Below are 21314 nucleotides of genomic sequence, written 5' to 3' on the forward strand. Positions count from 1 at the left end.
TCATTTACACCAAGTTAGTGTTGAAACTACACACTAACACTTTAAATAGTGTTGTTTTTTTTACACGTACACGGAGTAAAAACAACACTGTCCGCATTAACACCATTAGGGTTTTCCCTCACCCTCATTTACACCAAGTTAGAGTTGAAACTACACTAGGTGTGTCAATATCTTAACACACTTATTTCCACACTAATGTGGTGTTCACACAAACCCTGATTAAGGTAATTAATTGAAATCTGTATTAGACTAACCTGTGTGCAGTCAGGAAAAATAAGTCAACTGTATCAGTTTGAAATTTTATTTTTAACATCACAGATGTAACCATTACACCAACACAAAAGCAGGTACAATAAATTCAACATCATCTGACCCATATAAACATTGCAAATCAAAAGGCCTGTAGAACTTCAAGCTGTTGACTTCTACAAGTTCACCAAACTCACAGTATCTCAGTACTTTAAACGCATGATGATGTTCTGAAAAATGTTCTGTGAAAAGTTTGTTGACAATAAAATACACAGTGCTGTCGATGTAAAGTATCTTTCGAATCTGACTGAAAACAGGAATTTCATCCTCAATTTCATTGCATACAATGAGGACTTGTCTATATTCTGTCCCATCTATTTTGACCCAGTTCATGGAATGCATGTTTTTCTGTATGGGATTCTGTAGCATTCCTGCCAACATTTCACCATTGTCAACATCATTCCAACAGAATGTTTTCATTGGTCCACACTCAACTTGACTCAATGGTGTTGTTTCCCAAAGATAGCCTATTGACATCTGATGACTCTTTGCCAAAGATTTTGTGATGTTTTTGAAATTCTTTAGTGTATTCTTAAAAACTTTATGCTTGGCCTCGAACCTCATGCTCCACATGTGCACTAAAATTGTCCAATTTTGCGAATACAGGATGGATAATGGACCATAAAATGGTATTGGGGGATTTTTTGTGTGGATACAACTCTTTAAATAACTCATGGTGTTCAATTATTAAATACTTAAGGTGAACAGTCATACCTTTAGAAATACAAGGGGAAAACACCAGGTTTAGAATGTGAAGCAAGAGCAGGAGCAAATGCCAATTTTTATCACCCAAGGGTACAATATCACCAAACAGTAACGGAATGTTTTTGATGAGACAGAGTGCCTGGATGGAGTTGAGCCCTATGCTATTTCAACTGTGCTCTAGATTAACCTTTGTAGGCCGATTTTTTCTCTCCAAATATCCATAATCAAATGAATATATTCTGGAGAGCAATTCACTCCGTGTAACAATTTTTTCTGAAAGATACTCAAACAGTAATTTCATTTCAAATTGCACAACTCCTTCCAGGAGATCATGCATCACATCTAGAGAGTAGTTGTGGCACACGTGAAAATACTGCAGACCATTGAGTGTTGAGTTTCTTTTGATGCCATGTGTTTTGACTTGAGTTGAGGGTCAGCTTCCAACTCACTGCAATGTTGTTCATAAATTGTACACGCAAAATAACTCTGTAGTATGTTCGTGGGAGGAAAGGAAGAGGACAAAGGGGTCGGCTGGACTGCTGACGTATTTATTAACTTAAAATAAACTTAAACTTCACAAACACCAAATGGTGACTTTTACTCTGACACGTCTCTCTCTCGACTGCTTCCGTCTCTCCTGGCATTTTTTACTCCCTTCACGCCAATTACTGAAACAAGAAACAGGTTGATAGTTTTTGCCCAAACCACTCACTTACCGCTCGTCTCCTGATTCTCTCTCCCGCTGCAGACTTTGCTAAACCACGTAGTAAATTCAAATTCATCGTAGTACATCTGAATTTGTAAAGCATTTGGATGTTTTGAGAATAATGGATGACTCTGGTAGTAACTTCCATCACAAAAGTCCTCAAGATGTGATTTCTGCCTTCCTGCAAATTCTGTCAGCAGTGTACGTACATCTACATTTCGACACATAAATTGTAATGTTTCCAAAATTTGGACATACACATATGTTTCTTTAACTGGGACCTGATCATAACATCCAGTTTTTTTATTCTCCTCATGTCATATCTCATGCCAAGCACAATTTCAACAGGCTCCACGACACCCCATTTGTCAATTAAATAATTAGTTATTTTAGTTTCGGTGTTAAACATGGAAAAGGGACTCTCAAAATGCCCCAAACTATCTTTGACAGCTAATCTGATGGAGTTATTAAGAGGAATGACAGAAATCACATCTTGACGAGTTTCGTTATGCAGTTCCGTGGTGAGATCCTCAAGGTCTGAAACAACTGATGATACCAAGCTATTGGCTACTCCACTGCACTGTAATTTGGCCACAATTGAGGCACATATATCTGCCATCTCTCTCCTGGAAAAGGTAACATTTTTCTCAATGGGCGTTTTCTGTGTCAGGTCAGAGAGACAGAATGTGCAGAGGGTTGAGTCCCAAAGACCATGATTGAAAGCCATTGCATTTTAGGGTTTATAACCAAAATCATAATCAAACATTCACAATTTTGCAACAGTATTTTTACCTTATGGAAATGCACAAGTCTGTCAACAGCCTCTGTTGGACTGATCTTAGTCTTCTTCCTCCCTGGAGCAGGAGGCAGGAGATGCAACAGCAGCAGGACAGATGACATGTCACTGTCCCAATCTGAATGAGTAGATGTTTATGGTGGGCGATTTAGGATAAAAGAAAAACAAACATTAATTGCTCACATTAACAAGAATCCAGAGTAAATATGAAATTGACATCTTCACAAATTATGCCAACCATTTTCAGAACCTTGTCCACATGCTGCATTGAGAAGACACCGAATTTCTGCTGTTGAAGTGAGAGACTGGGCTTCATTGATGATCTTTTGCTTGAATGCTGTCTCCCCCCGCTCAAGAAACTTGTTGGATGTTTCAGCATTGAAGAACAAAGCAAAGTCCTTATTAATCTAAAGACAAAACATATTACAAGATTTCTAATAAATTACTTTAGCCTTTTACCACCAAAATTGATAGTGTGCACATGTTGTTTAAGATTAAAACATCAGGAATGTCCAAATGAGTCAAACATAGAAATTAAAGTATTTACTTTAATTCTTTCAAAATCTTTCACTGGCATGTACTGTACGAGCGACAGTGATAAATTATGAACGAATGAGTCCAAGTAGCAATAATGTCAAAGAGTAATCTTAGCAACACTTAAAAAAGCAGACATATCTAAGGCCTGGTTCACACGGGACGATTTTAAAATTGTCGGCCGATTTTCCAAATATGAGAGACCCCACACACAGCGATAAAAAATCACGGATCTAACAGTTTTGGTCGTTCCGTGTGTGGTGTGCAGCCACACGGCAAAATCAACACATCACACACGAACCGATTTGACTCCCGAGCATTCCCAGGTCAGACTGGAAATCTCGCAAAATCCCTCGAGATCAAACGTGACTTTAGAGTAAACAATCATGGCGGACGAAGAGGATGCAGTGGTCATAGTTTGTGCTTTGTTTTTAACGGGAAAAAACATAAGAAAAACAAGAAAAGGCGATGGTCAAAGAGGTGGAGACAACGCGAGCATGGACTATACTTGCTATATCATAATATGGAGATAAGTTGTTGTTTTATCTCATAGAAATGTTGTTACGTACTACACAGATTAATAACCGTTGAAATAAACGTTCATATATTCGTTTGTACTCTGGTGGACTGCAGTTGTGGATGTAGTTATGCCCATCGACTTTATTTGTATTTGTTATATTATATACGCCGGCTGTTTTGATTTTGTTTCCCGGTACTATCACTGCCTCGTCACCTCGCTTTCTGATTGGCTACACCCACAGTCCACAGGCTGCGTGATTGTTTGTCCTCGGGGGACACCACACACGAGAAGAAATCGGGCCAAATAAATCCAACATGTTGGATATCCCCGATTTGAGATCGGAGCGGTCCCGACATTCTTCCGAGCAGAGGAGAGCAGTCTTAACACACCACACACGGCAGGAATATTTGATCAGATTATTTTACGATAATCGGAGCATCCTAAAATTGTCGGAAGGGGTGAATCGGGGCTAAAATCGGTCTAATTATCCTGCCGTGTGAACCAGCCTTAAAACACTTAAAACAATCTTTGAAATGAAAAATAAATGTTTTATTTACCAATCCTTTTACATCCAAATATCTTGGAAAGACATCAAGGACATCAGCTGATCTTTCAGGATTATGTACCAGTTGTTGTCTATTCTTGAAAGTTTCCTTCATCTTTTGCATAACTTCGGCTTCATCAGCTGTATGGACAAGGAAAGAAATTGCCTCTTTGCATGCATCTCCTTCAAGTTGTTGCACATCATCGATCCTCCTTCGTCGACTTGGTCCTCCTCTTTCAGTCATCTCCAAGTGAACACGGTTCCCTTTTCCGGATCGTAGAAATGCTCCTGTCAGAAAGCCAATAGAACACCTTGTAAAATTTTAATATTACATTATAGTCATAACATTTAAAAGATAAACTGCTATTACATGCCACAAAAAAGGAGCATAAAATGTCATGTCCAACTAGATTGTGTTACAAATACATCAATACAAAAGATTCTTACATAGCCCTATGTTGAAAACGGGTCTCTCAGGCTATGAAAGAGAGAAATAATTCCCAAGGCATAGGTTTCCCGCTGTTTGCGGGTGGGGATCCTCCTTCAATGTAAAAATATATATATAGATATAATGTTAAACTTAACCTTGTTTTCTACACCAAATGACCCAGCTTTTTATGTATTTCTTGCATCTGTGCATTGTAGCCTTACCTGTGAATTTCTGTCATGTGACTGACAACAATATTAACAAGCTGACGTCTGGTGCTGTGCTTTAAAGTTTTAGATTTCTGGTATTCTTCAAGCACTTCCTCACCACCAGATTTTTTTTTCCATAGCATCCTGGACAATCTGATTAAACATACCACAATACAGGTGAACACTTGGAAGACTACTAAAGGGTGAAAGTATTATTATATGGATAAGTTAACCATAAGGAAAAACATGCTTACATACCCGTTTTGCCTTTTCAGAGTCTATGTTAAAACTGTTGCTGGCCATTGTGGCTTGAATATGCACTGCTCTCTCGGCCTCTTCATGGTCAGTCCAACTAAAGAGTATCCGTGCATGTGCTGGGTGTTGACAATCTTGTGGGTAAAAACTCTTGAAAGAGAAAGGCAAAACAATTTTCATGTTTTTTCTAAAGGCATTAAACCAAACAGGGCTTTGTCTAAATGTTCTTTACTTTTGCAGCAATAATTTTGTATCAGAAATCCAATTAAAGGGTTACTTCAGCAAAATAACATTTCTGTCATTAATTACTCAGTCCCATGTCATTCCAAACCAGTTAGAACTTAATTTATCTTAAAGATATTTTTGATGAAACCACTGTGGTCACATGGATTATGTTAATGATATCTTTACTAACTTTCTGGGCCTTGACAGTTGCAATTTTGTTGCAGTCTATGGAGGGATCAGAAAGTTCAGTTAAGATTAAATGGAAGGAATGAGGATGAGTAATTAATTTTCATTTTTGGGGTGAACTAACCCTTTAAAACAAAAATAGTAACAATAACTAAGGATACACACTTGTCAGTTCTCATTGGGTTATATCTAGCTGCAGTCAACACTTAACCACCTGATACTTTTTTCCACCTTTTCATGATTGGATATTAACCCAAACAAATGTGATAATATTCAATAAACTGCTAAAGACTCCTCCATCTGCTAAAGGTAAATGTGTTTATCTGACCCAAATGCATTTTATCCCCAGGATAATTACACTGGAGTCCTTGAAAGACTATATAAAGCGTTATATACTTACCCTCACACAAACCAGCAGAAATATTTTCTTCCAGACATTTTACTGTTAGGCATAAATGTGGACTGCCTTCAACCAATTCATGGAAGATGTCCTCTTCCACAGCTGTGTCTGTGTCAAAGACCTCAAGACAAGAGCTGCAGTTCTTGCTAAAGCGAATTTGCTCTTAACTGAAAGGAAATTTTAACAATAGCATTAAAAATAAAAAGTATATATATATATATATATATATATATATATATATATATATATATATATATAGGCTACACAAAAACTTTATAATAATTTATCTTTAGTTAACCGCATTTAATAAACTTAATGTTAATCTCAACATTTCCTAATACATTACGAATATCAAATGTTTTATCTGTTAACATGAATGCACCATTATCTAAAATGAACAGTTCTACTTCCCAGCCGGCACATAACCGACCTTCAACGTTGAAATATGGTTGAAATAAGGTCAGTTGTGGTTTCAACGTTGAAACAACGTTGATTCAACGTTTAAAGCTGAATGGTTGAAAAACATCCAGCACATGACCAACTTTCAATGTTGAAATATGGTTGAAATAAGGTCAGTTGTGGTTTCAACGTTGAAACAACGTTGATTCAACGTTTAAAGATGAACTGTTGAAAAACTTCCAGCACATGACCAACTTTCAACATTGAAATATTGCTGAAATAAGGTCAGTTGTTTTAATGAAACAACGTTAAAAATGTTTAATGCTAAATCGTAGAAAAAGGTTAACAAGCTTTTAAATTATTTATATTAAATTATTTAAATTAATTAATTATTTTAATAGCATTTTAAAATATTTTAGTCATGATACCTATTCTAAAATCTAAAGGTATATGTTAAATATTATCATCATTAACAACAATAAAACTATATACATTTCGCTGCCTTATCACACTGAAACAACTCCCATTGGTAGTTTTATTTTATTACTTCTATCATGATTGGTTAATCTGGCTGTCATTCAGGAAACTGGACAATGAATCGGTTCGCACCTTTCTACATTTAAAAATATGACCGTTATTGTCGTCTTTCTGTGAGTGAGGCGGCTAACTGTGAGCTGCTGCTCGTTATAACTGACTGCTCTATCGGTCCCGAATTATTTCATATTTGCCTGTACATTTTTTATTTATTTTGAGCGAATTTGAGTCGTGACATGTCAATGGAGAACAAAAACTTCGAACACAAGAAGGGTCAGGTGTTCTGCGAGATCCTGAAAACATCCTGGCAAAATGAGGTAAGAAAATCGCTAACGTTATCTTTATTATCTTTTGAAAATAGTAAAGTATTACCAGAGTTTACAAATGGGTAGTTTAAAGGACATGTAACCTGCAGATAAATAAATACCCGTGTCTATTTTTGCATTGCTTTATCACAGCTGATCAAGTTAGGTGCTCACCTAATGTGTTGCTGGTAAGAGAGATTTAGAGATGGTTTAGAGATTTTCTCATATTTTCCTGATATGTATCCCATGCATTAGGTGTGTTATATATGTTTGTATTCTTATAATAGTTTCAAAGTGTTTTCTGAAACATATAAGTGCAAATGTCGGTATTTAAATAATATAATTTTGATGAATTAATGAAAATGAATAAATAAATAAAAGGATTGTTTAAAGCCATGGTTCTCAAAGTGTCAGGCCCCCTCTAGTTGTTATGCAGGTGAATCACTAAATTAAACTAATTAATGTTAATACTTTTTAACTTAATCTTTGAGTAAGTTTTTTTTTTTTTTGCACATTTAAGTATGTTAGAGTTAAAGTACAGTACAGTTTTGTAACTTTTGTTACATAATTACATTTAAAATTACATTTTAATTTAAACTTTTTATTTTATTTACCTGTGTATGTAAGCACAGTTGTAGTGTTAATGTTCAAACATGGTAAAGTGTCTGACAACAATTAATATTCTTATTAGAATAAAACTGCCTCATTTTTTAACTGTAGACCTGTAGCTGAATAGTTTGGTCTACTACGCTGCTGAAATGTAATGTTGGTCATTATGGTGCAACTTAATATTTAATAACAAATATTTTCTGAAGTGGTACTTGGTATAAAAAGTTTGAGAACCAGTGGTTTAAAGAAATGGTATAATATGAAATCCTGCTTTTTAAGAACTTTTCAGTAAACCATTTCTTCTTTCCCCTTGTAGAGTCATCGAGGATCCAGCTTGTTCTTGAAACATTGGTAAGAAATTGTTCATCTGCTACATTGCACTGTCACTTCTGCTAGAGATGCTTTGACCTTTTGTGATAGGTTTTGATTGTACTTAGTTTATTAAAAATTTACTGAATTAGATTTTATTTGTTTTACTACACTGTATTACTAGTGTTTTGATTAAAACAGTGTAACTGGGGGCTCTGAAAACACTGCTTGTGAATAATTTGTTAATATTGTAAATTTTCATCTGAATACATTAAATAAATGTTTAATGAATAGTGTTGTCCACTTTGTTTCCAACCTCACTGTTACTGAACTGTAAAGTGAAAATATTGTGTGATTTATTTTGCATTCAGTTTTCAGTTAAATATATTTCACAATATCAAAGTTATTGTGAAACATTGTGGACATACCTAAACAAACTGGTTAAATCTTATGTTCCCTCCAGAAGTTTGCCCTCTGCAAGTGAACGACGCCTTGTGGTGCCATCCCAAAGAGGTTCAAAATCACTCTCACGGACCTTTTCCTGGACTGTACCCAGCTGGTGGAATCACCTCCCAATCTCAATCCAAACTGCTGAGTCTTTACTCATTTTCAAGAAACATTTTAAGACTCATCTTTTTCACCGGAACTTAACCAACTAATGCTAGCACTTTTCCTTCTTTTCTTGTCTTTCATATAAAAAACCTGGCTATGCGTTCTGTACTAGACTAACTGAGACTTGTCATGGCACTTGTATACTGTTGTTGTTCGCTTGTACACCTGACTGCTTCTGTTCTTCTCATTTGTAAGTCGCTTTGGATAAAAGCGTCTGTTAAATGATTAAATGTAAATGTTTATACAGGACGGTACAGAAAGTGCACAAGTGGGAGAGAGTGGAGGGGACGGCGTCAGAAAGGACCTAGCGCTGGGACACTTTCAAGGATCACCCGAAGCACAACCACACTGTATGCACGAGGCTGCTGGTTCTAACATTTTAGAGTGCCCTGCGGTAGAAATCTCATTCTGCATTCCCCACGGTAAAGAAGACACAGTCCGGGGGGGTTCCCATTAGAAATCAACTGGTTGAAGGTTCCCTGCTCGTACTGTGCAACACATTTTCACGGCACAGATGTGCACAACTTGAAATGAGACACATTACTAAAACCTGTTTTTGACAGAAACTGTAGTTTTCCACCAAAATAAAAGATCCACTGGTTTCAGTCATAAAGGTACAAGGGTTTGTCTTGTAAGTGCTGGAAAAAATATGCATTTTTGTGCCGAATTATTTTACAAAAACCTTTAAATATTATTGTATTTGGATTGTTCTACTACATGTTTTTAGCATTACCTCCATGCATACTCTGCATAATAAAGTGTGGGATTATTTTCACCTGTTTCATACAGTATGTTTCCAAAATGTAACTGCTGTTTGACAATTTTGAGCATGTGGTAGTTTATTGAAGTTGTTTGTAAAGCCATTGCTGCCAGTCATTAGATTTTTAGCCTTGCATGTACATTGTTGATCTAAATGCCAACTAGGATCTAGGTGTATGTATACACGGTGCAAGGTACGACGGGGAAACAACGTCGTGTTATCAACGCTGATTAACTTTTCAAAATCAACACCTCATTCAGCTTTCATCCCAGGGCTGCAGCACGACCCTAATTCACCCATCATGCAGGTAAGACGGTGAAACAGCGTCGCGATTTCAACAGTGAATCCACGTCGTGGTTTCAACGTTGATCCAATTTGCAAAATTGAAAGGTTATTCGACGTTGATTCAACGTCGCGATTTCAACAGTGAATCAGCATTGTGATTTCAACCGTACATCAACGTCACGATTTCAACGGTGAATCAACGTCGTGATTTCAACGTTGATCCAATTTGCAAAATCGAAAGGTTATTCAACGTTGATTCAACGTCGCGATTTCAACAGTGAATCAGCGTTGTGATTTCAACCGTACATCAACGTCACGATTTCAACGGTGAATCAACGTCGTGATTTCAACGTTGATCCAATTTGCAAAATCGAAAGGTTTTTCAACGTTGATTTAACCATGGTACCTGACGTTGTTTCAACGTTGAATCAACGTTGAAATGCCGGCTGGGTTATTACACCTAAAGTTAGTAATTGTTAGTTTGCACATTAATTAGTGTTAACAAATGAGACCTTATTGTGGTGTTAACATACACAAGCCCTGTGAGATTATAACCAGATAGCAATGAGTCGGCGGCGGCAGTAGAAGCGGTAGAATGGCGTAACCGCAAACACGTTTGAGGGTGCACTGCCGGCGGCAGCCGTTTTTTAGAAGCGGCAGGCCCCTTCCTACCGCCTTCGTTCCGCGGCCGGCCCACGGGCCAACTGGGCGGGATTGTTTTCTTAAACCCGCACGCTCCCGCTGAATGTATGACCAGGCCCGCCCGCTCCCGCAATGTTTGGGTCCACTCCGGCGGACTTTAAATGTACACAAATAGGTAGGCTACTCAGACTAAATATTCGTTCAAGTTAACATCCAGAATAACCAATTTTAAACATGATTGCATTTAACTAATATGAAGTAACCGATGCTAAACCAAAGCACCACACATGGCGAAAAACATTTATCGTTAAAAATCGTTAAAACAAAACCAAAAGCGCACCTCATTTTTTAAACACAGGCTAGGCCTACTGCATACATGCACCAGACATAAATAACTTTAAAATTAAATAAACACTTTGTTTACTTTTAAAGAACTTTGAAAATAAGCTAGATATAATTTTAACAAAATAAATCCAAAATAAAAAATAATACTTTTATTTTATATACTATACTATATATATATATATTAGGGGTGTAACGGTTCACAAAATTCACGGTTCGGTTCGGTTCAATACACTGATGTCACGGTTCGGTTCGGTACGGTTCGGTACGTTTTAGATACAGCAAAAAGAAAAAATTGGCAGATAAATTTCCTTGATTTTTTTAAAAATGTTTTATTTATTAAAACTAACAAAGTATGTGTTTTTTTTACATTGAACAATGATGGAGCTATTCTTTACCCATCTTCTATGGTGTTTTCTTAGCAGCATACTGTATAAAACAAAAATAGCTCCTTATAAATTTTTTTTTAAAAATTAAATGTAATATTGTTGTAGTGGTTATGAACAAATACAAAGATGTAACTCTTTTTATATGGAACTCTATAACTCTTTATATTTAGTGTGTTTTTACTCAATTGGTTCTCTATTTGGGCTTATGTTTTTTGGAACAAAGCAGGAATTAGGTCTGTCTGAAATGGGCTCGTGAAGGAATATTGTAATGGGGCTCAATTACATTAAGCATGTTCTTAAAACCTGCGTTTTCCACTACAGAGTAAGGTCTCATATCCGCGGCTATAACGTAAATGCACCATTCGCTGCGGTGATGTCCGTATACGGAGCCCGGGACGTCACCTGTAGGAGAAAAAAAAGCAATCCGTGGCGACGGTTTTGCAATCCGTCCCCTCAGTTTATAAACCGTACTCACGAATTCATAAACTGTTCACTCGATTTAACAAATCGTGCCCACGGATTAACAAACCGTGCCCACGAATTTCCAATCCGTGCACTTAGATTTTGTAAACCGTACCCTCGGTTTTTGAATCCGTACCCACGAATTCATAATCCGTGCGCACGCTTTCGCAATCCGTTCCCTCGGATTTGTAAACCGTACTCACGGATTCATGCAGCAAACTCCTACGTGTTAACATACAGTTTTATTGAATATTATTATGTGGAATAGGTTTACAGCAAAGTGTCTTAAGTGATTCTCTATCAAGTGTAGTACGAGGTGGAATACAAAGATTTAATAAGAAAGATGCGCATTAAAATCTTGTTCAATTGCTGATAATCTATAATAGCACTTGATTATTATTGTGCAATAAACCTGGCATTGTGACTGACTCTGGAGTAATTTTTTCCTCTTTTGTAAGTTATTTTGGATAAAAGATTCTTATGCATAACCTGTTTAATAATATATAATAATGATACAAATAAAAATAAAGTTATTTTTTATAATTTTAATTTGTAGGCTAAATAAATGAGTACAAGACAGTAAAAATATTTGTCATAAAATAATTTGTGAATTGCTTTATTTTTAAATAACCTTTGGACAGTTTTGGAAATGCTTGTGTACAATTCTTTCTTAACATGAAGACTTATTTTTGTGATTTTATTATACTAAGCTCCACCCACCTCACCCCACCTGCCGGAGTCAGATGCATGTTTCACTGTTAAGTGTAAAATGCGTGTCAGTTTTCAAATCCGAGGGAACGGATTGCGAAAGCGTGCGCACGGATTATGAATTCGTGGGTACGGATTCAAAAACCGAGGGTACGGTTTACACAATCTAAACGCACGGACTGGGAATTCGTGGGCACGGTTTGTTAATCCTGGGTACGATTTGTTAAACCGAGTGAACAGTTTATTAATTCATGAGCACGGTTTATAAACTGAGGGGACGGATTGCAAAACCGTCGCCACGGATTGATGTTTTTTCTCTCCTACAGGTGACGTGCGGGGCTCCGTACCGAGCCTTCAGCGCGTACTGAGTGAGCGAGCGCCTGACTGAGTAGCCTAACATAAACATATAAGTTGGTGTTTTTTTTTCTTCGGGGGTGTCAGGGGCATTGCCTGTTACGTCGTTTGGGTTATTGGGCTACCTTGTTGAACGCATAACATTATATTTCACACACCTTTTTTATTTTCCAAATTTAATTAATTAGTCCAACGAACCGTTCGGTACATAATGCGTACCGCGTACCGAACCGAAAGCCTCGTACCGAACGGTTCAATACGAATACGCGTATCGTTACACCCCTAATATATATATATATATATATATATATATATATATATATATATAGGTCTACTAGATAAAATGTATGTAGAAATTGTTGGTTAATTGTCTAAAATAATGCATGCTGATAAATAGCAATTTTTTCTAAACGAATGGTTACATTCTTCCTAATTTTATTAGTTGTATTAGGCTAATTAAAATGTATTTAATATAATAATCAAACCTTAGCAAACCGCCTACCTGAAATGCAAACACTGAAGAAGTGTATTTGATTTTCGTTCACTTTAAGTTTATTTCAGTGGAAATAGCAGCTGTTGTTGTGCAATAGAACATTCAAAACAGGCTCATTAAAACACAAACACACACACACGAGATTAAATATGCGTAGATCTTTACAAAATACACCTAGATTATAAAGCCTGTGAAAAGCACACACAAGATAAAATGCACTTAAAAAACACATAGATTATTGACTGGGTTGAGCGAGCAGAGCAGAATCTCCAGAAACCGCTCAGCGCTCTTCAGGAAATTTTAGCACTCCGATCCTCCAACATGGTCTGGTAATGCTCAAAATAAAACACATTTTGTTTGTTTCCAGATGTTTGACTTGCCTTACTTTGATTGTGTCAAGTAAACAGTAGCTTTAATTTTCTCCTCAACTTCTTGTGTTGACTCCATTTCTACTACACACCACTGTTCCCGCGGGTCTCCCGCGAAATTTTCCAAGTTTTCTGACCGCCCACTCCCCCTCGCAGCAAAGGTAAAACTGCTCGCTACCGCGAGATTTGCGTTGCACAATTGTCAAAAAAAAATCACTATACTGTCTGTCTTGTCTCTCTGTGCGTTGCTTTGCGAAATCATGTGGCGCAATTTTCTTTCCTCACTGCTCCACAAGTCTGCGTGAGAATATGGGGGTGTGGCGTGAGAGCGTGTGAATTGGGTCGATTGCGTGAGTCTCACGCTGAATGCGTGAGAGTTGGCAGCTATGAATATGATTGATCAAACCAGACAAATTTCCATTTGACGTTTTAGTTCCACATTTCAAAGTACAGTAACGGTCATTGAAACATGTCAGATCACTGAAATATAAATAACAGAAAAAAAGAGAAAAATATATATATATATATATATATATATACACACACACACAAAAGAACAGGTTTCCAATTAAATTGTAAAAAAAAAAAAATCCTTAGCTTACAAGCAAATTATAACACTTACAATAATTGTTAATAATATAAAGAGGTCAGCTCTGGGATTAAAAGAATAACCAGTGAACATAAGTAATGAGTATATCTGGTACCAAAGAATGTGCAGGACACCAACAAAAATTCAGGTATAACATCCCATTTACAAGCCATTTCTAACAATAAGATAAGTGGTAATAATTTCACGAGTTCACATCTACGTATATTAATTCAGTAAGGTTATGCGTATTTGGCGTGCTGTCCGGGTGGAGGGCTCCGAGATCGGGATGTGGCCCGAACCCAGAGAACTCCCCCCCGCTTGTGGTGAGAGTAGATGGATCTATAGTGAGGAGAATGGGGTGGAGGAGGGATGCTGAAAACTGTCAATGAACAGAGGTAGGTTCTGCTGTTATTTATGCCTTGTCATGAGTTGATTACTGATTGGTCTCCACTTGTGTTAATCAGGTTAATGAACTGTGACTGCTTCCCCTGAACTTTGTTATAAAACTACATTTCACGAGTTCACATCTACGTATATTAATTCAGTAAGGTTATGCGTATTTGGCGTGCTGTCCGAGCTCGGGATGTGGCCCGAACCCAGAGTACTCCCCACAAAACAAGAGAGGAAAAGGACAGCCGCCGGACTACGAACCCCCCAAAACGCAGAGATTTGGCGGGCTGACGTCTTTTTTTTTTTTTTTTTCGTGGTCGTTGACCAGGAGATTTCGCGTTGCCTCTGGCAGAAGCGGAGGAGCAGGCAGGTCCTATTGGTTGATGGATGAGGAAGAAGCGGTTACGATGTCGGGAAGACAGGTTCTACAGTCTGCCTGTGAGATGTAATGATTTATTGACTAGATGCGTAATGTGTCCGCTGGGAGGCTGAGGCTCGCTGGACAGATATGGGAGACGAATTATGTCCCTGCGTCCGCTGGAAGACTGGGCTTGCTGGACGAAGAACAGGAAGAGATGGATGCATACTGCGTCCGCTGAGAGACTAGTGCTCGCTGGACAGGCAGAGGAAAAATAGGTATTTATGGTGTCCGCTGGGAGACTGAGGCCCACTGGACAGGTAGAAGGAATTAGATATTTACTGCATCCGCTGAGAGACAAGTGCTCGCTGGACGGACAGGGAAATCAATGGATATTTCTGCGTCCGCTGGGAGACTAGTGCTCGCTGGACAAACATAGGAAAAATAGATGTTATTGAGTCCGCTGTTAGACTAGTGCTCGCGGACTGATAGAGGAGACAAATGGGTATTTCTGCGTCCGCTGGGAGACTGAGGCTCGCTGGACAGACAGAGGGAAGAAAAATAATAATGAAAAATAGATATTTACTGCGTCCGCTGGGAGACTAGTGCTCGCTGGACTGATGGAGGAGACAAATGGGTATTTCTGCGTCCGCTGGGAGACTGAGGCTCGCTGGACAGAGGGAAGAAAAATAATAATGAAAAATAGATATTTACTGCGTCCACTGAGAGACTAGTGCTCGCTGGACGGGCAGTGGAAACGAATAAATATTTACTGCGTCCGCTGAGAGACTGGTGCTCGCTGGACGGGCAGTGGAAACGAACAAATATTTACTGTGTCCGCTGAGAGACTGGTGCTCACTGGACGGGCAGTGGAAACGAATAAATATTTACTGCGACCGCTGGGAGACTCAAGCTCGCTGGACATGCGGGGGAAAACAGGGGCCTGTTGCACAAAAGTAGGATAAGGGATTAAGCCAGGATATCTTGGTGATCCTGGCTCAATTGATCCCTAATCCGGTTGCACTAAAGCTGGATAGGGGGCAGGAGGATATGTTATGGTATAAATTACCATGGAGATTTATTCTGTGGAGCTAGCCTGCTCCAGACCAGGCTAAATTCCAGGATCTATTTAATCTCATCCCTAATGTCAGTCAGCAGTCGCCACAAATGGAAACCAATAGTTATTTCACTGCTCACTATGCATTGTTATCACATATAACTAGACCCACTGTCATTATTTAAACGTTTGTGATCATTAATTTCAATCATTTTGGATAAATAATGATTTTTAGATGATGTTGCTATCATTAGATAATTTACAGTTTCCCATAGACTATAAGGCTATATATAAAATGATAGAATATTAGGGCCACAGAGGGGGAAAAAAAAAGACAAGTCATAATATTGTAACCAGTTGTTTTAAAGGAGGACAGTTGATAAAATGACAGATGTGGGGCATTTCGTGAAATTGTACTTCAGTATGGTTTCATAAACAAAGACATGCTGATGTGCCAGAATATGAAGTATCACATTGTCATAACTATCAAAACTGTAAAAAGAATATGTTGCTTTTCTGCAGAAAGAACCAGCCTCATAAATTTATGACTTTATCCTTTTTCCTCAGTGGGGCCCTAGTACTCTGTCATATAAACAAATACACATTCCATATGAATATAAAAACACAATGTGTAACATTATGTTCCTTTATTGAATAAGGACAAAACAAAGCAGGTAAACTATCAGCTCCTTTCGAAACTGAAGTCACAGTGACTCTACAAGATGGAAAGCACAGAATCAAAGCATATTATACAAAATGATACATACACATTCAAAGGTCTGTATATAACACACCCTGCATGTCTGCACACTAAAATAAATGCAGGACAAATCCATACACATCAACTGAACAGACAAATGAATGGATGCAGTAGCCTCCCTGCAGCCTTGTATTACACACAGTATACCGCACAAACATCATAAGAGGCCAAATTCGTAAAAAAACCAACCCAAAAAAACCCTATTTCCTCTGCCACAGCAGGACATTTTTTACCTAAATTGAAAGCACACATACTAACTAAAATAATTCAACACATATTGGTCCCTCAGCAGCCGACCACTGTCGTCATCAGGGAAGATTGCCGGATTGTCCCAGTCCATGGCTGGTGGCACTCTGGGGGCCCTCTCCTTCCTCAGGCAGGACACATCGTGGAGGACAGCACAAGCCACAGTAATATCACATGCCCTAACAGGGTTGACCCTTAATTTGTGAAGGCAGTGAAAGCGTGCCTTCAGGAGGCCAAAGGTCATTTCAACTCTGGCCCTGGTCCTGGCATGGGCATGGTTGTAGGCCTGCTGTGCTTCCTGGGGGTCTGTGAAAGGTGTCAGGAGAAAAGGCTGGCAGCCATACCCCCTGTCTCCCAGCAACACACCAGAGAATTCACCGGTCAACACAAAATCTCATCATTACTACCTCATAAACACAGTGATATTCTTGACACAGCCATGATGGGTATAAATAGGGGTTGTGTGGCTTACCTTGTGATAGGCACTGATAGATTTCAGAGGCCCGAAAGATTCTGGAGTCATGGACTGAGCCAGGCCATTTCGCCACAACATTGCTGATCACACAGTCAGCATTGCAGACCATCTGAAATCATAAGATGAGGAATATTACACCAATCAATGCACATCATTGGCAATGCAGAGTGTTCGTCAATGGACAATATCAAAAAGTTATGTTCACCTGAACATTAATGCTGTGAAAGGATTTCCTATTCACAAAATCGGCCTCATGGGCACCTGAGGGGGCTTTTATCCTTATGTGTGTGCAGTCCACTGCACCAAAAAGCGCAAGGCCACACAAACCATTTGCTCCACACTCAGTGCATGGCTCCGTGCAGTGCGGTGCTTAATCCTGGGACCCAGTAGTCTGCATAGATACCTGATGCCATCTGCAGAAAACCTGTATCTTTCATATAGATGGTCATCAGGGAAGGCCAGTGGGTCCAACCGGTCCCTGAAGACCCTTTCTCGCCTGAAGGCTCTCCTCAGCACAAGTGCTTCTTCATCCACCACATCTCGCAAGAATGGGCATGCCATTGTCAGAGCAGAAAGGAACACACAATTTTGGGCCTTCATATAGGCTAGTGGCCACACCTGGTGCTGGGGGGGTGGGCAAAAGAGGCCGGTGCCTTATAACGATGACTTGGTTGTACTGATTGCTGTGAACATAAAAAATACCATAGAAAGATGCCACCGTCCTGTGTGCTCACAATAAGAGCTCATATGTCATGGCTCACTTGACTTTACGAGAATATACCTAATTTTTATTTTGAGCTGTGTCATCTTCTTGGAGCTGGGGGAGGAAAGAAAAATAATGATTAATACATTTGTGTTACAGTTAGCATACAGTGTACATTGAAAGCATATCTCACCTCCCGCTCAAGTTTTTTTATTTCAAGGTCCAGTGCAAGATTTTCTAGCTTTTTCTTCTTGTACTGAATGTCTATGTCTGCCAGTTCTATTTGGCGCCGGAGGTGGTTGCCATACAACTTTCTGATAGCTTGTGAGCTCTGTGAACACAATACAATTAGCGCAGCTGGAATTTGGCAGGATGTGGTGTCCTTTTATTAATACGCACTATGTTGCCAGGCTGGTTTTCCCACTGTATAGCATCTGGGTCCTGTAAAAGAAATTAGATTTTTTGATTTTGATGAGGACTCCTCACCATTGTAGAGTAAATAGTACTTTCACAGTCTTAACATGATACCTCATGCCTTCTGGAATCCAGAGAGATGGTCTCCTCCTCATCATCGTCTCCATCATGTGCTGTTGCTGCTGCACTGGGGCTTTCACCCCATCACATTTAATCGGATTCATATTGAAGCTAGTAGACAAGACATGCCAGGCCTACAGTATGCCTTTGATGGAGTACTCACTGGATCAGCATCGTCTGGTGCTTGTGCTGGTGGCTCTAACAGGAACACAGTGCTGCCAGACACTGCAAGGCAATAGGTAAACCAAAGTCAGACAGTCCAAATTGATTCAATATGAATGTGGTTGTATTCCATGTAGAGATGGAAGGACATACCTTGAATGAAGCGGGTGGCATCTTGGGAGGAACCTATGCTCGTCTCTTTCCCCCCAGGGATCCCCTCTAAGACGGGCCTGCCTTTATTTAGCTCCAAGGCCATGTCCTCTGCTGGGGTAAGGTCAGCCTTTGGTGACCCACCACCCGTGCCTTGTCTGTGGGTATTCTTTTTCACTGCTAAAACAGTACAGACAATGTGTGAGCAGGCACCTTCTGGGTACAATATATGCTTGTGCTTTGTTAAATATTAGTCAGGGACCATACCATTCTGCAGAATGTTCTTGTATTTGATTTTGACCTGCTGCCATGTCCGTTTTGGCCCGTTCATGTTTAATCTACATCACACGCACACACACACACACACACACACACACACATTCTTTATCACAAGAACATTTAATGGAGTCACACTGACAAAAATGACTTGGTATTTTTGTATTGTTTTCAGTAAAAATATATTTAAAAAAAACAATAAAGATGTATTTTCTTGATTTTCTAAATGACCTAGCAAAATAAGTATAGGTTTAGACCAAAATATAAACTTCAAGTAAATGTGTGCTTAAAACAAGCAAAAAATTTAAATATCTGTCAATATAATAAGAAAAATTATCTTGAAATAAGTTTACTTTTTCCATAAACACTTACTTTTAGAAAAGTTCTCTTGTTTCACTGGCATAAGTTTTTTGCTTATTTTCCTAGGTTATTTTGCTCTAGAAAATATTTAAGATTTTTTTTTAGATATTTTTTTTTTTACTGAAAACAAGACAAAAATACTAAGTAAGAAAGACATTTTTGCAGTGCAGTGAGTAACCGACCTTGGGTCCTTTGAAAGGCGCTATATAAATTAAAGTGATTATTATTATAGCTCATCTATGTATTCAAGAAAATTTTATTTATATAGCACTTTTCACAATTGTTTCATTCTGTCAAAGCTGCTTTACATTAATAAAAGCAGGGGAAACAAGCAAAAAAAAAAAAACCGGTGGACAACATAATAAGCGGAGTACAACGGCTAATATTAAACCGTACTGAGCGTAGTAACGTAAAATAATAATGTAAGGCTTTAATAATAATATATCATAGCTTTATACAGCGTGATGGAGTTACGTTACACAATTTCACTCATATATGCAGTGCATTTCAAGAAAAAATTTAACCGTTCCATAATTACAGTACAACTGCGTTTTTGGAGATGTGAATTAAATATTTGATTTGTAATTGTGATGATGTTTCAGCGGAGCGGTGAGTGTGTAATTGTGCACTACTTACGCATTCAGGCGGTCTGCAATACTTTGCCACGCTTTTTCTCTTTGCTTTATCACTGTGGCGGTGTTGCCTTTCTTCTTAATTATATCTTTTACCTCCTCGTATGCCTCCATGAGGATTTGTGCTTCCGACGGGGAAAAGTACGCGGCTCTAGTTGCCATGGTAAATCAGTTAATCTGTGATCTGTGGCGGGGTCTATTTGAGTGAGCCGTGAGCGCGCACCTATCCAGGATTGGTTTCACCTGGCTTAATGAATCCGTGTCTGCTCATCCTGGCTTGGTCTTTGTGCAACCAATTAAGCCTGGACGCACATGTTTTGGCTTTATTGAGCTCAGCTCAGTTATTTATCCCGGATGTCTTAATTCTACTTTTGTGCAACAGGCCCCAGAACAGATATATATGTAATTATTATTATTTATTTTTTTTGCGTGGTTTACTCGATGAGGGTTTGGTGGGCTTTTTTGATGTGGAAACGGTTGGTTCTTATGTAGCTTTGGAAGGCATCTGAGGACCACCTTCCTAGAGCTTGGATCTGAGCTTTGGTTTGATCTGTCTTACTTTGTTTAATCAAATATGATATGGTTTTGTTGTCTATGACTGATAAGTCTGAGATGGTGGGGTGGGTTTTGGGATCGAAATTGGAGGTGATGGTGAGTTCCGAGCATCTAAGGAAACCGAAAAAGGCTAAAATGAACATGGCATCTAATGTGCGGGCGATATGGAGAGACAGGTAGCCGGTGCGGAGGGTGTAAATGCATTGGGTGAGGATATCTGATGTTATGGGTTGTCTGGTGTCGGGACTGTTTGGCTGGGATCGTTGAATTCCTTTGATTAAGAGGGAGGTTTGTGAATTATTTATCTCAGGTGAGAAAAATTTTATGCCACTCAGATACCCTTTGATAGAGCCGACTTGCAGGCTCTTGATGCTGTTAAGGTATGATATGAATGAAGTGATTGTGAGGAGAGAAAAGTCTGGGAATGGTAAGTTATAGGATACGTGGAATGTTTTAAAACATCGAGCCAGCGTCCTGAATTTCTGAAACAGAAAGCGATAGAGTCAGCGATTTGATTTTGTGAGCCCGGAACGTGTTTGGCGACTAAGATGAATTGGTCGCACGCTGAGATCCAGGTGAGGCGTCTTAAAAGAGGCATTATAGCCTGTGAATGAGAGCGGCCTTTATTAATGCAATGCACTGTTGCATCATTGTCGCAATGCACCAGAATGCTGCTAGTG

The 21314-nt window shown here is 38.8% G+C and overlaps 1 protein-coding gene and 1 pseudogene across 1 annotated transcript; both read right to left on the reverse strand.

Annotated features, from left to right (window-relative positions):
• Nucleotides 1–1017: 1017 nt before the first annotated feature.
• On the reverse strand, nt 1018–17823 carry LOC113115642 (uncharacterized; annotated as a pseudogene).
• Nucleotides 17255–20442, reverse strand: LOC113116859 (uncharacterized). Its single transcript, XM_026285180.1, has 10 exons — nt 20084–20442; nt 19079–19149; nt 18815–18991; nt 18663–18724; nt 18494–18580; nt 18365–18406; nt 18159–18296; nt 18044–18079; nt 17468–17945; nt 17255–17371 (listed from the first exon to the last, which is right to left on the reverse strand). Exons 1-8 carry the CDS (start codon nt 20239–20241, stop codon nt 18044–18046), a joined length of 771 nt encoding a protein of 256 aa, XP_026140965.1. The 5' UTR covers nt 20242–20442; the 3' UTR covers nt 17255–17371; nt 17468–17945.
• Between the last annotated feature and the right edge of the window lie 872 nt (nt 20443–21314).

Source organism: Carassius auratus, chromosome 16, assembly GCF_003368295.1.
Source record: "Carassius auratus strain Wakin chromosome 16, ASM336829v1, whole genome shotgun sequence".
NCBI classification, from domain to species: domain Eukaryota; kingdom Metazoa; phylum Chordata; class Actinopteri; order Cypriniformes; family Cyprinidae; genus Carassius; species Carassius auratus.

Coding starts and splice junctions, on each gene's coding strand:
- LOC113116859 (XM_026285180.1), bottom strand. CDS start 20,241: ATGGCAACTAGAGCCGCGTACTTTTCCCCGTCGGAAGCACAAATCCTC. Junction 19,150..20,083: donor ATTGCAGACCGCCTGAATGC/GTAAGTAGTGCA, acceptor CGTGTGATGTAG/ATTAAACATGAACGGGCCAA. Junction 18,581..18,662: donor CACCAGACGATGCTGATCCA/GTGAGTACTCCA, acceptor TAAATGTGATGG/GGTGAAAGCCCCAGTGCAGC.